The sequence below is a fragment of the Sminthopsis crassicaudata genome, chromosome 2 (assembly GCF_048593235.1).
Source record: "Sminthopsis crassicaudata isolate SCR6 chromosome 2, ASM4859323v1, whole genome shotgun sequence".
In the NCBI taxonomy this organism is placed as follows: Eukaryota; Metazoa; Chordata; class Mammalia; order Dasyuromorphia; family Dasyuridae; genus Sminthopsis; species Sminthopsis crassicaudata.
Window position 1 is genome coordinate 295,947,624 of NC_133618.1, and position 12,991 is coordinate 295,960,614.

The 12,991-nt window shown below is 35.4% G+C and overlaps 1 protein-coding gene across 4 annotated transcripts in view; it reads left to right on the forward strand.

Moving 5' to 3' along the window:
- Positions 1-12,991, forward strand: part of KCNK10 (potassium two pore domain channel subfamily K member 10) — a 170,331-nt gene that overhangs the window by 66,816 nt on the left and 90,524 nt on the right. For all 4 annotated transcript variants that reach the window (XM_074289811.1, XM_074289810.1, XM_074289809.1 and 1 more), the window contains exon 2: positions 5,284-5,612. In XM_074289811.1, coding sequence (XP_074145912.1) covers positions 5,391-5,612 — 222 coding nt within the window. In that variant the 5' untranslated portion in view covers positions 5,284-5,390. The remainder of the gene's footprint in view (positions 1-5,283; positions 5,613-12,991) is intronic.

Here is a 12,991-nt window from a genome sequence, read left to right on the forward strand (position 1 = left end):
TTTTAAGTCTCTTTGAGGTTGAGGTCTGCTCTCTACCCAGTACACTCTCTTGACTCTCCCATAAACAAAATTAATCCATTAAGTCATCCTTCTTGAGATTTTGCAATTATGAGCAAATGCCATCATCTACTCAGGTAACAGCATTGCACCATTCAATAAATATTTATTTATTAGGCTTTATGGAGGTAGAGACTTTGTTATCTAAACCTTCCACCTCAACCAATGCCTTGAACAATGTTCTGCATGCAATTAGGTGGTTGGTTCATATTTGCTCAGTTGAATTTGAGAACTATGAATGAGATGGTATTTATTGGTGTCTTAGAAACTTAAAGATAAGAAAGGGGTCCTTCCAAATCAATTACTCAAGACCAACCTACTTTTCTTAAGTGTATAAATCTCACCACAAATGTCTCCCTATTTTTTGATTTTATTTCATGCTGATTGAAATGAGAGGCACAGCAACCATCAACAACAAGTCCAGATTGCTGGAGTATATTTAGTCCAAAATATAGGCTGCTTAGTTTAGTTGGGGTTTAAGTTAATAGTAACTTTCCTATTGTCACTACTAATCAAAAACACTGTTTCTTAAACCAATTAAAATCTCATATTCAAAATGACCTCTGTGAAGGAGGTTGGGAAAATCCCCATGATGTTATGGTATCAGGCAGACTTTCCAGAGAAGTGTCTCTCCCTCCTGGGAAGGTATACAGATTACTCTCTCCATCTGTTTGCCCCACCCTTTTCATTTTGTGGGGATGTGTCCCTTGGATGAATATAGACATGGTACCTTGGGAAAGTTATTTCTCCTAAACCTTGTTGCAACATCAGTCCCTCTCAGCTATCCTTTTTATAATTTCCAGTGGGACTCAGTAGAAAGAACGGTGAATGAGGTCACAGAGAAAAAATGGGGGAAAGAGTAATTAGACCTTGAAAAAGAGGGACAAAATTGCAGCTGGATTTCCTGGCCTATGGAAGGTATAACCTTGGGTTGAGAATCTATCTCATCATTCCATTTGCCCCCTCTAAATGAGAACTCCTACTTGGGGGTCCCTGTTCCCAGCCTCTCTTTTCAATAACCTAACAACTAAAACCAACAAAACAAGCCCCACTCTTAATATTAAAGCAAAGTATTAGATTTAGAAGACCGACCTTTATAGTAAGAATGTCCTGGGATAATAGGGTCATAGATTTAGAGTTGGAAGAGATTCCAAAGGCTATCTAGTCCAACCTTTTTATTTTATAATTGAGAAAACTAGTTGAAGGAGGTTGAGGAATTTGCTCAAAGATACCCAAGTAGAGTGTATTTGGGGTCAACCTGTTTCTTAGGCCCTCAGACTCCAACATCAATCCCCCTTTCCCCCTTTTTCCTTCTTTATTCTCCCTTTTCTCCTCTTTTTCCTTTCTTCTCCAGGCTTCACTTCTTACCTCCTTTCTAATTAGGATAGAAATTAAAGAAATGTGTGATGGAAGAAATTCAATCCTCCATCAACTACCATAAAGCATTAGGAATTTCTTTCTTTGAATCTATCTTTCTGTTATGTCTCATTTTGGTGTGGAGGTGACCCTGGAGTTTGGCAGTTGGTACCACTGGAACATAAGTTCTGGCAGGGTCAAATAAGCTGGACAGGCTTCAAATATAGCTCCGGATAAACTCTGTATGCTGCTATCACCAGTCTAGTGAAGCATGAAGAGGCCTAAAGCCAGAAGTATGGCCACCAGGTGAAGGAGCCTCTGGCCAGGGCAACTTATGAATTAGACATAGTGAATAACCATGTGATTGCTTTGCATCTTTCTTTCTCTTCCCTCATTAGGAGGATGTGTCTCTGGGGAATCTAGTTAGGGGACTTTAAACAAATCATTTCACCTAACCCTGATACAATACTTGTTTACATTTGATAAATATCTGTTCAACGAATAAATTAGAAATTTATCTAGCCATTCTCTCTGTTCTTCCTCCTTCCTCCAAGCCAATTATGCCTAATTTCGTCTATATAGAATGAATTCTTTTTTACATCTTCTCATTGAGGTATAGTTAGAAGTCTTGATCATAGGGGCCACATTCCAGGTTAGTCAAGTAAATTCTTCATCCTCCCAGTGTTCTAGTGTAGATTTATTTGTTTTCTGTATATATATATACATATATATATATATATATATATGTCTTGCTACCTGCTTGGGTAACTGTGGCCCTTTTCTAGATGATGATCTTCTAGTTTGGAGTTAGGAAAAAGAGACCCATTTATATGTTATACATTTTGAAGTGATAGTCTATAGGAAAATAGGATAGACTTTTAAAAAATGAATAGTGTTTTAGGATGAGGCAAGTCTATTAAAATTATTATGACTCTATCAGCAAGAAGAGCACTACCCTAACTTGAAAGCCAAGGAAAAGTGAAAAAGTGAAATTTGGTAACTAACTAGTAATGAAAGTTTATTTAAATGAATTAGCCAGTATGCTATTCCTATTGTTTTTACTCTGCTCATTGCTCACCATCACTTTTGTGTCTTTTTGAGGCATGAAACATGATTAGTCCATAATCAATTTCTAGGATTCATAAATTATTAAGGCATTTTACTGAACAAAGAGTCATTGGTAAGAAAACTGTAATAGTCAGCTTTCTTCATAGGCTAGAAAAGATCTCACACCTCTGTGAAGTGCTGTTTATCAGCTTGGGAAAATGTCTTCCTCATCTGGCCTCTGAGGTACCTTCTGGCTCTGGATCTTTGATCTAAAGTTATAAAATACAGAGATAGCAAATAAAATGTCCTCAGTCACATAGCAAATTATTGAGAGAATCTCAGGACACTGAAGAATTCTGAGAGGCAATGGTTGATTAATCTATCTTTGAAATATCCTATATCTTAATAACTAACATTAAAATGAACAAAGGAGGTAATTTTGACTTAATTAATTATTAAAATAAACCAGTGAAATTATTATTGCCTCCATTTTACAGATAGATAAACTTAGAGAGATTAAGCAAATACTAGTGAATGGTACAGTCCCATTTTGCCCAAGGGGATAGTCCCATAGGTTTAAAGATAAGAAGTACCTGAAATGGTATCCATTCTGGCTAGGTGGCACAGTATATAGAGTGCTGGACCTCAAGTCAGGAAGACCTGAGAGATTTACTGGAAGTATGGCCCAAGGTGTGTCATCTGACTTCTTGATAGCTCAATTTCTTTTTTTCTTTTTCTTTTGCTGAGGCAATTGGGATTAAGTGACTTGTCCAGGGTCACACATCTAGGAAGTGTTAAGTATCTGGGGTCAAATTTGAACTCAGGTCCTCCTGACTTCAGGGCTGGTGCTCTATCCACTGCACCAACTAGCTGCCCTTGGTAGCTCAATTTCTGAGAAAATAAGTGGCTTAGTAGATAAGAGTGCCAGAGCTGAAGCCAGGAAGATTCATCCTCATAAGTTTAAATTTGGCCTCAGATACTTATTAACTATGTGGCCCTGGACAAGTCTCTTAAGCCTGTTTGCTTCTGGAGAAGGAAATTGCACACCCCTATTTTTGCAAGAAAGTCCCAGGTAGAGTCATGGAGAGTCAAACATGACTGAACAACAAGAACAAAGATCAATTTTTCCATCTGTAAAGTGGGGATAATAATAATAGCATCTATTTCCCAAGGTCATTGTGAAAATCACATGAGATAATATTTATTAAAATCCTGGCACATAGTAGGCATTATGTAAATACGTAATTTTCTCTGACTCCAAGTTCAGTGCTCTGCAGAGTGCTGCCTAGACCTTCTTCTAGATTCTGAAACATGCAATTTCATATTGCTATATTGATGAAGTAAAAAAAAAAAAATCAAGAATCTTTTGCAACCTTTTGGTAGCTTTTCCAGTATGCCAAATATTCCCAGTCTCTGCCCCAGTCAAGTTGCTAGAACTTGAGATATTTTCGATTTGGCTCCCATTGGAGTTATATTATTTGCTCCTCTTGGGCAATTATATTTGCCATCTTATTTACACAGCAACATGAAAGGGCTATGACAGGCGTTTTACAAAGAATGAGAAAAATGAAGAATGGCTGAAATTGGGTGAAGGGGGCAGGGCATTGATTCCTATATGAGCATAATTTTCTGTAATGCATTTTAAAATTATGCAGAAAAGGTTATCAAGAGCTTCCTGCCATTACATCAAGGATGAGGGAGAATTGGTTTATTTTCAAGATAATGAAATCGTCTCTATAAGGAATAATTTACTTTAGAGGATATCCTGAGATTCATTAAATCTAGGGAAAAATGCAGGGATGATATACACTAGGGAAAAATCTATTACTAATAGATGGAAAGGAGTTTTCTTCTACATTTTCACATTTTTATAATTCTTCTAAGTTTAATAATTTTTACTAAAGGCCTATTTATTTTTTGAAAGTCATGGACCCCTAGGAAGAATCCAGAAAAAGTTGACATGAATACCACTCACCATGGTCAGCTTTCTTCTTCCTTCCTTGTAGTCAGGAAAAAGAGACCCATTTATATGTTTTACATAATGAAGTGATAGAGTTTATAAGAAAATAGGATAAACTTTTTAAAAAGTAATGGTGTTTTAGGATGAGGCAAATCTATTAAAATCATTATGACTACCAGCAAGAAGAGTATCACCCCAGCTTCAAAGCCAAGGAAAAGTGAAAAAGTAAAATTTGGTAATTGTCAGAAGGGTAAAATTTCTTTATTGTATTCAGATTTCTGTCTTTATGCTTTTTCCTTTGCCTTCCATAATGCACCTGTATTTCTGGATAAATTCTAAATATTCAGCTTGATTTGATTTTAACTATTTTTGGGTCTTACTCACTATCATTTAGCTCTTGATACTTGTGATGGCACAGACCAGCTATACAGGTGATGTTTTTTATTATGCTTATTTTCCACAGGTGTTTCCTTGTTCAAGTTGAGCTCAAAGGCACAGATTTTTTCAAATGTGGAGGTAATTTTTGTGGGTATCATGCTTATCATCAAATACAATCCAAAGAGAAGAAAAATATAGAAAATCATGGATATAGTTTTATAAATTTTGATATAGGAGGATGCATAAAAATACAGATAGTTTACATACATGTGTGTGTTTTCTCCCTATATTCCATGACTTCTCATTTTGTTACTCAAAACATGCTATTAGCAATTGATCTGATGCTTTAATTGCAGAACTGGAAAGCTAATTTTAATCCCTAAGTTTGAAAGCTGTCCCAAGAAAGACATCTGTGCTTTGTTTTAGGCAAATCTCAATTTTTGTATCTATAAACAAATTTTATTTTTCTCCCCCCTTTTTTTCAGTGGCTGTTCCTGCAGCAGCACCAACTTGTCAGCCCAAGAGTGTCACTAACGGGCACTACCCAGCCCCACGCCTCTCGATTTCCTCTCGAGCCACAGTGGTTGCCAGCATGGAAAATACCTCCCAGGGCTTACAGACCGTCATGAAGTGGAAAACAGTCGTGGCCATCTTTGTGGTTGTGGTGGTCTATCTGGTCACAGGAGGTCTTGTCTTCCGGGCACTTGAACAACCCTTTGAGAGCAGCCAGAAGAATACAATTGCTTTGGAGAAGGCAGAGTTCCTTCAGGACCACAAGTGTGTGGGCCCACAGGAATTAGATACACTGATTCAGGTGAGCTATGAGTGAATCAACAGATTCTTCTACTTGTCAACTATAAAATAATTACACTGAAGGAAAAAGCTATTTACTGTCAGCTTTCTGGATAATTAAGTTTTTCATTTCATGGATTATTTTTTTGGGGAAAGGACTTTCGCAGAATTTGATATTAGAGAGCCATATGAGTCTACTTAAGCTTTGGATACATTAGGTAACTTTACTGTGCATCATAGGAGAAGGATATGATAACCAACTAGTAGGTTTTATTCAGCATTATCTTAGATTTTCAATTCAATAAATAATTTTTGAACACTGGCTCTGTGCTTGAAGCTAGGCTAGTATATTGTTTTAGAGGCCATAGAAAGGGAGATTTTCAAGAAAAAAAAGGAGTGGTTAATAGTTTTTAAAGCTTGGGAAAGATTAAGAGAGAAAAAGACTGAGAATTGGATTTGGTTAGCATTAGTGTTGTCTGAGAAAGCAATTCCATTAGAGTGGTGGGGACAAGAACCAAGATTCAAGGTGTCACAGAAGCAATGAGTAGAAGAAATGGAGGCAGTGGGTGTAAGTTACTCTTGGAGAAGTCTCAGAAAGTAAATAGACAATTAGAAGGGTAGCTAAGTGAGAATAACTGAATAAAATGGATATTATTTTCAAGATGTGGGAGAATAAAACATGTTGGAAAGAAGATAAATTAGTTTCTCTTTATACAGCATTTGCAATTATAATTTGCAATTGAGGAAGGAATAATTGAGTGACCATGGTCCTAAAGAAAGTGGAAAGGATGCTCAAATTCATATATGCAGTAGTTAATTTTGAAAGGGATATGGAGGAATGTCTGCTCTGGATTTTGACTCCTGACTCTACATGGCAATATACTACCTAGAAAAGCACAGAATGTACAAGTGTTTCTCTCATGGGGCTCCACCTCCTTCCTCCATCTTTTTTCTCTCTCTGATTTTCTTCTTCCTGAGGCCCTATCCCTCTAGGCCTTTTGTTTCCAAGATGCAGTACTAATGTTATAAAAGAAAGAACTAGAGCCATGTACAAAGATGATCAGTGTTCAAAGTGTAGAGACTTTTCTTCCTGATGGGAGATATTTTGTTTAGGAGAGTATTCTCTCTTTTTAATTTATTTTTGTTCTTCTCAGTAAGAATCATGAGATCATGTGTGGAAATCACTTTGCAACACTTAAATGTTACATAAATTTAACTTGCTTTTCCTTAAATATTCATTTAGTTTTTGATATTTGTACTTTCCAAGAAAAGTTTGTGGCTGTTCTTTTTATTTTCTTTTATGATTAGTCTATATCATGGTTATACTATTTTTGTTCAGACCTCATCCCATCTCTCTGAGGACATAACTGAATCATACCCTTATCCTAACCATACTCTTAACCCATTTTATATGTGAATTGTTGCTTAGTCGTGATGCTCTTATCTTGTACTTGTGCTTCTTATTTTTTGAACCCAAGTATACAACTTTACATTTAGCCCTATTAAGTTTTCTTGTACCAGGTTCAGATTATTATAGGTTGTTACAATCTTTTGGGGTTCTAGTTTTATCATCCAATATCTTAATTTCTCCAAACATTTTGTTACCTGACATTTTGATAAATAAAGCACCCATTCTTTACCAGAAGGTCTAATTTTGAATACAGAAAGGTCAAGAACAGAGATGTAGTAGCACATGCATCCAGAACCAGTGGAGCAAGACTTCTTAACCTGGGATTCGTGAATTTGTTTTGTTTAATATTCTGGTTAACTTTTTTCAATATAATTGGATTCCATTGTAATTCTATGTATATCTTAAGCATTTAAAAACAGTAGTGTGACAAGGGTCCCTACCATAGGGGCACTACTGACATCAGAGCTTTATTTCTTATTCTGACTCTTTAAGCTGTTGTGATGGTGTTATTGGTGAACTCCAGAAGCAAATCCTTCTGCTTCAGCTGCTCCCAACCTCAGAGCAGGGAGAAGAAGCAAAACTCCAGGGATATCAAATAGAAAGTCTTCACATAGTGTTGTTTTCCCTGAGGTTGGCCCTACACTGAGGTGTTTATTTGAAAACTAAAACAGCATTTTAATAATAAGGACTACAGAGGCAGAAAAATGCATTCAGGGAAATGCTTTACTGGGCAAATAAATCATTTCACCAAGAAGCTCAGCTGTGATGTTTGGCACAAAATATATATGAATTGCTTATCCTCTTTGGAAAAACCCGTAGCTGGATGAATACTACTGAGATTGGATAATAATAGTATTATAGATTTAGATCTGGAAGGGACATTAAAGATTATCTCATCCAACCTTTTTCCATTTTATAGATGAGGAAACTGAGGCAAGCAGGATTAAGTGAATTGCCTATGGTCACACAATTAGTGTCTGAAGACAGATTTGAATTCATGAGTCTTTTTGATTCCAGTGCTGGCATTTTTATCCACTGTACTACCTAGCTACCTCATAGACTGATTAGAGATGTCAAAGACACAACACCAGAACAATAGTCCTGAGTACAACCTGAACCAGATTAAAATTTAATTGGAAAATATTTAACAAAATAAATATAAATGTAATAGAACATAAGTAATATAAACATCTATTTTTCTAAGTCAACATTCAGCTTGCCGTGATTTTTTTTTCACATGACTTGATGGTCTTTATATCTATTTGAATTGAATACCACTGAACTAGATAATGATTTATAATCCCTTCTGGCCCCAGGGTCATATATATACCTACACACACACACACACACACACACACACACACACACACACACACATATATATATATATATATATATAAAAATAACTCTATATATGGGAATATGAAAAAAATCTCTCATTTATTCATAGGGAATTCTTGGTAGGAGAATTTTGTCCACCAACACAGAATATTTTATCTATGATATAGTAGTAAAGTCTTAGGGAATTTGCCTGAATTACTGAAAAGTTAAGTAACTTGTTTAGGGTCATACAGATACTATGGGTCAGAAGCAGGCTAGAATTCAGGTATTCCTGACTCTTTAGGCCCATCACTTTAAAGTTCTATATACTATCTGCATAGCATTGCTCAATATTTGCAAATCTTGTCATTTGTTTGGCTGTCATTGACTATGGGAATTTTTTGACAGCTTTTATGATGTAGAACCTTTCTTGGGGTCTATATTACTTCTTAAAATTAATTACTTGCAATTGCATCTTTGACTTTAAAATATATAGAAATACAAGTTTTCCCCCTTTAGAATTAAACATGAATTTATAGCTATGTTCCAGTTATTTTTAAAGAGAGAGAACTCTTTCTTTTCCTTTTAAAATCCAAGATCAGTGATCCAGATTTCTCTTTTATGAAAAACTAATTTATTGGATGAACCAGCATATTTTCCTTACTAATATAAGAGCCTTAGCACTCTTCAGATAGAGTTTAATGCTGCAATTAATCAATAATTATTTATTAAGCACTTACTATACATTATCATTTGGGCTTCAGTTTCCTCATCTGCTAATAAGAGAGTAGAATAGTTGATCTCTAATGTGTCTCCCAACTCTTCTGAGTCTGTAAGTCTCCTAAGTAGATCTATATCTTCGTTAAATATTTTCAGATTTTTTAGGAGGGAAAAAAAAGAGAAAATAAGTTCTTTTACCTCCTAACAGGCAGAAAAGACATTTCTTAATTTATTTTCCATAAAGTCACAAAATAATTCTTTGGGTTTTTAGGAATTACTTGAGGTTCTTTATCACTTTGATTCTAGGTCTGAGAATTGTTTTTCTTTAATTTAGAGAATATTAAAATGTATATTCAGATGGTTTAAAAGCTTAAACCATAAAGTTGATAAAGAAATTAGCATCATTATTGCTTGCAATTCAAAAATAACTTCATAGGAATTTAAAGAGCTCTATTTTTATAGACTAGTATCAAGAATATGGCTGTATATACACATGTATCTTCATATATGCACACATTTATCTAAAGATACACATTATTATCTGTATAATATTGTGTAAGATTTTCAAATCTTATAATTTGTTTGACTACCAGTGATTATGAGGGTTTCTTATAGGCATGGTACCTTTCCTGAGAATCACATGTTCCTAAAGCCATTGCATTACTTAATAATATTTTACATATTATATAAATATATATCATAATTATATCATAATTAACATTAATTGCTTGCAATTGCAGCCTAAAATCTAAAATAGTATGTGTATATGTACACATATATATACAAAATCACAAAGAATTATAATCCATCTCATAAGAAAAATTACATTTAAAAATACTTTTTTGTAGAGTTTGAAATGTCTTTGTGGCTCTTTATTTGGATGACTTTCCTACACAAAGTTGTCTAAGCTGGCAGAATAGTCTTACTGCAATGCACCAAGTTCTGAAATGACTGGCAGATAATAAATTGAGGACAATGGCATTAATATGGGCCTTAGCTCTGCTGAATGTACTTTTTTTAAAGTAAAGTTTCAGGATAGGTTTCTTTTCATTAGGAGCAAAATTAAACCACTCCACATTTTCCATATGTGCAAAATCCCCTAAATTTCCTCAACCCCCTCCTTTCCTTTTCATTCCCACTGCAATCATTCTCTTTCAGACCTCCATCTTCTCTTCCCAAGACTATTTCAGTAACCTTGTCACAGAATTATACTAAGAAGAGTTGAAGGGACCTTACCAGCTATCCAGTCCAATTCATATTTGAAAAGGAATCCTCACTAAGATAACTCCCCAAAGATATCTGTCCTTTGCTTAAAATTCTCCAATGGAGGGGAAGCTATTGCTGCCTAAGGCAACTTATTCCATTTTTGGACAGCTATAACTATTAGAAATTTTTCCTGCCATTAAGCCTAAATTGGACTCTTTCCAATCTCCAACTATTTGCTCTTGATTCTTCCCTCAGAAGCTAAAATAGAATAAATCTAAATCTGATTCCACATGAACAGCTCTTTACATCCTTGAGAACAACTAACATATCCCATTTCTCTCTGCTTTATCACTCCACCCCAATAATTCTCAGGTTTTCTCAATGCTAAACATCTGTAGTTTTTTTTTTTTTTCAAATGATCTTTGTTCAACAGGGACTCTAGGTTTTCACTATCTTGGATATCTTCTTCTGTAAACTCTCTAATTTATCAATATCCTTAAACCATAATAACCTAAACAGAACATAAAATATCAGCTGTTAGGTGAGCAGGGCAGAGTCTAGAGGGAATATGACTGACCTCCTTATTCCTGAAAGCTATGCCTCTTTTAATGTAGCCCAAGATCACATTCATTCTTTTTGGTTACTACATCACGTTATTTACTCATATTCATCTTATAATCCACTACAACCCTTTAGGTTTTTTTTTCCCCCAAACAAATCACTGTCTAATTAGGCATTACTCATTCTATAATTCAGAAGCTGATTTTTCTGAATCTAAATGTAAGACTTTGATCTCCTTGTCTCCAGAGCATCCTTTACTCAGTTGTCCAAGTAACTTTTCTAAAATAAGATGATAGGATCAATCATGTCACAAAGTCATTTGTTGTTGTTTTGGAAAGGTCTTCATCGGGCAAGTGAAGTAGCTGCTATATTTTGTAGAGGAGGAAGTTTGCCCAAGGACACCTAGGTAGTAAAGATTTGAATGTAGGCCCTCTAACTCCAGAGGCACAGATCTTTCTATTATACCACACTACTGTATTATTTTTTTTAGTAAAAATAAATCTTTGGTAGCTACTCATTGTTTATAAACTATGAACTCCTGACCTTGTCATTCAAAGTCTGCCACAGTGTAGTTCCAACATCCCTTTCTTTTCCATTCCATCCCATTCCACAAATTAAATTTTATTCAGCAATTTCTATGTACAAGGCATGGGAATGCAAAGAAAAAATGATAAAAAACCCCACCTTGACTTAAGGAATACAGGAATATAAGACTTAAAGAGATAAGCAAATATAATTTTATAGGCATCAGCTCTAATAATTGGAGTGATTAAGAAAAGCTCATGAAAAGGGGATAGCTAAGCTGAGCTTTGAAAGAAGCTTAGAAATTCAGAGGTGGAAGTGAAGAAGAAAATTCATTCATTCTAGATTTGAAGGATAGCATATTCTAATGCACAAATATGAGAATTGGAGAGTTGAATTTGGGAAATACCTAGAAATATGATTTGGCTACTACAAAGGGTATATAAAAAGGGAGCAATATGAAATAAAGTTGGATGGAGCCAGATTGTGGAGGGCTTTAAATGCCAGGGTAAGAAGTTGGCTTTTTATCTAAAAAATCCCTGACATTTTTCGAGCAGGCATTGGTATGCCTTAGGAAGATTATTTTGGAAGCTATGGGGAAGTATGACTTAGAAAAGAAAGAGAATGAAAGCAGTAAGAACATGTATGGGTATATTACAATAACAGCAATGGCAAGAGATGCTGAAGAACTGCAGTAGAACAGTGATTTTGTAAGTGAAGAGAAGGGAATAGAGGCAAGAGACATGAGGATAGAACTGACAAGACTTAGCAACTATTTGGAATGATGGTGAGGGACAGGGAAGAATCAAGTATAACTTTGAGACTATCAATCGACTGCTTATGTCCTTAACATAAATATGGAACTTGCAAGGAAGGTGGGTCCTTCCTTCTTGAAGAGGATGACAACATCAAGGAGGTGATGCTATGACTTGCAAATGAATTGGATTTAAGTGAGGGAGGGCAGTGCAAAGTCACCAGCCTCACTTTTTCCTCCAGAGCCATCTGGATTCAGTGGAAAGATATACATCAGGATCATCTGGTGCAGTAGGAGGGAGAAGGGTAGATTTTGGAAAAAAGGCAATGTACTTTGTTTTTTACATAAGGGGTTGAAATCTTTATAGGACATCTGGTGTATTTACAGATGGGGTTGTCCAGCAGTCAGTTGGTAATATAGGACTGGAATTTGGAGACTGGGATGCATATGCAAAGAGAAGATCACTGAACCCATTAGAGGATAATAGAGCAAATTAGATGACCAAGGGAGAGAATGAAGAGATAGAGAAGAGGGCACAGGACAGTCGTGAATGGCACACAATTAGCACATCCCAAATATGACCCTTAATCTAGTGGTTTCTTTCAAAGGGAACTGAAAAGAAATGGCTAGAATGATTAGGAAAAACTAGGAAAGAATAGTGTCAAGTCCTTGAAATCAATGAATATGTTAGAATAGGGTATTTTTATTGCTGTTAACAATCTCAAAAGCTACAGAGAGATCAACAAAGATGAGGATTGAGAAAGGCTTTTCATATTTAGCAGTTGATAAGTCATTGATAGTCTTTGAGAAAACAATGTCAATACAGTAGTGGTGTTGGAAATCAGATTATAGTCAAGGGAGAAGGAAGTAGGGAAATAGAAGCAGTGAGTCATCATTTTTTTTTCAA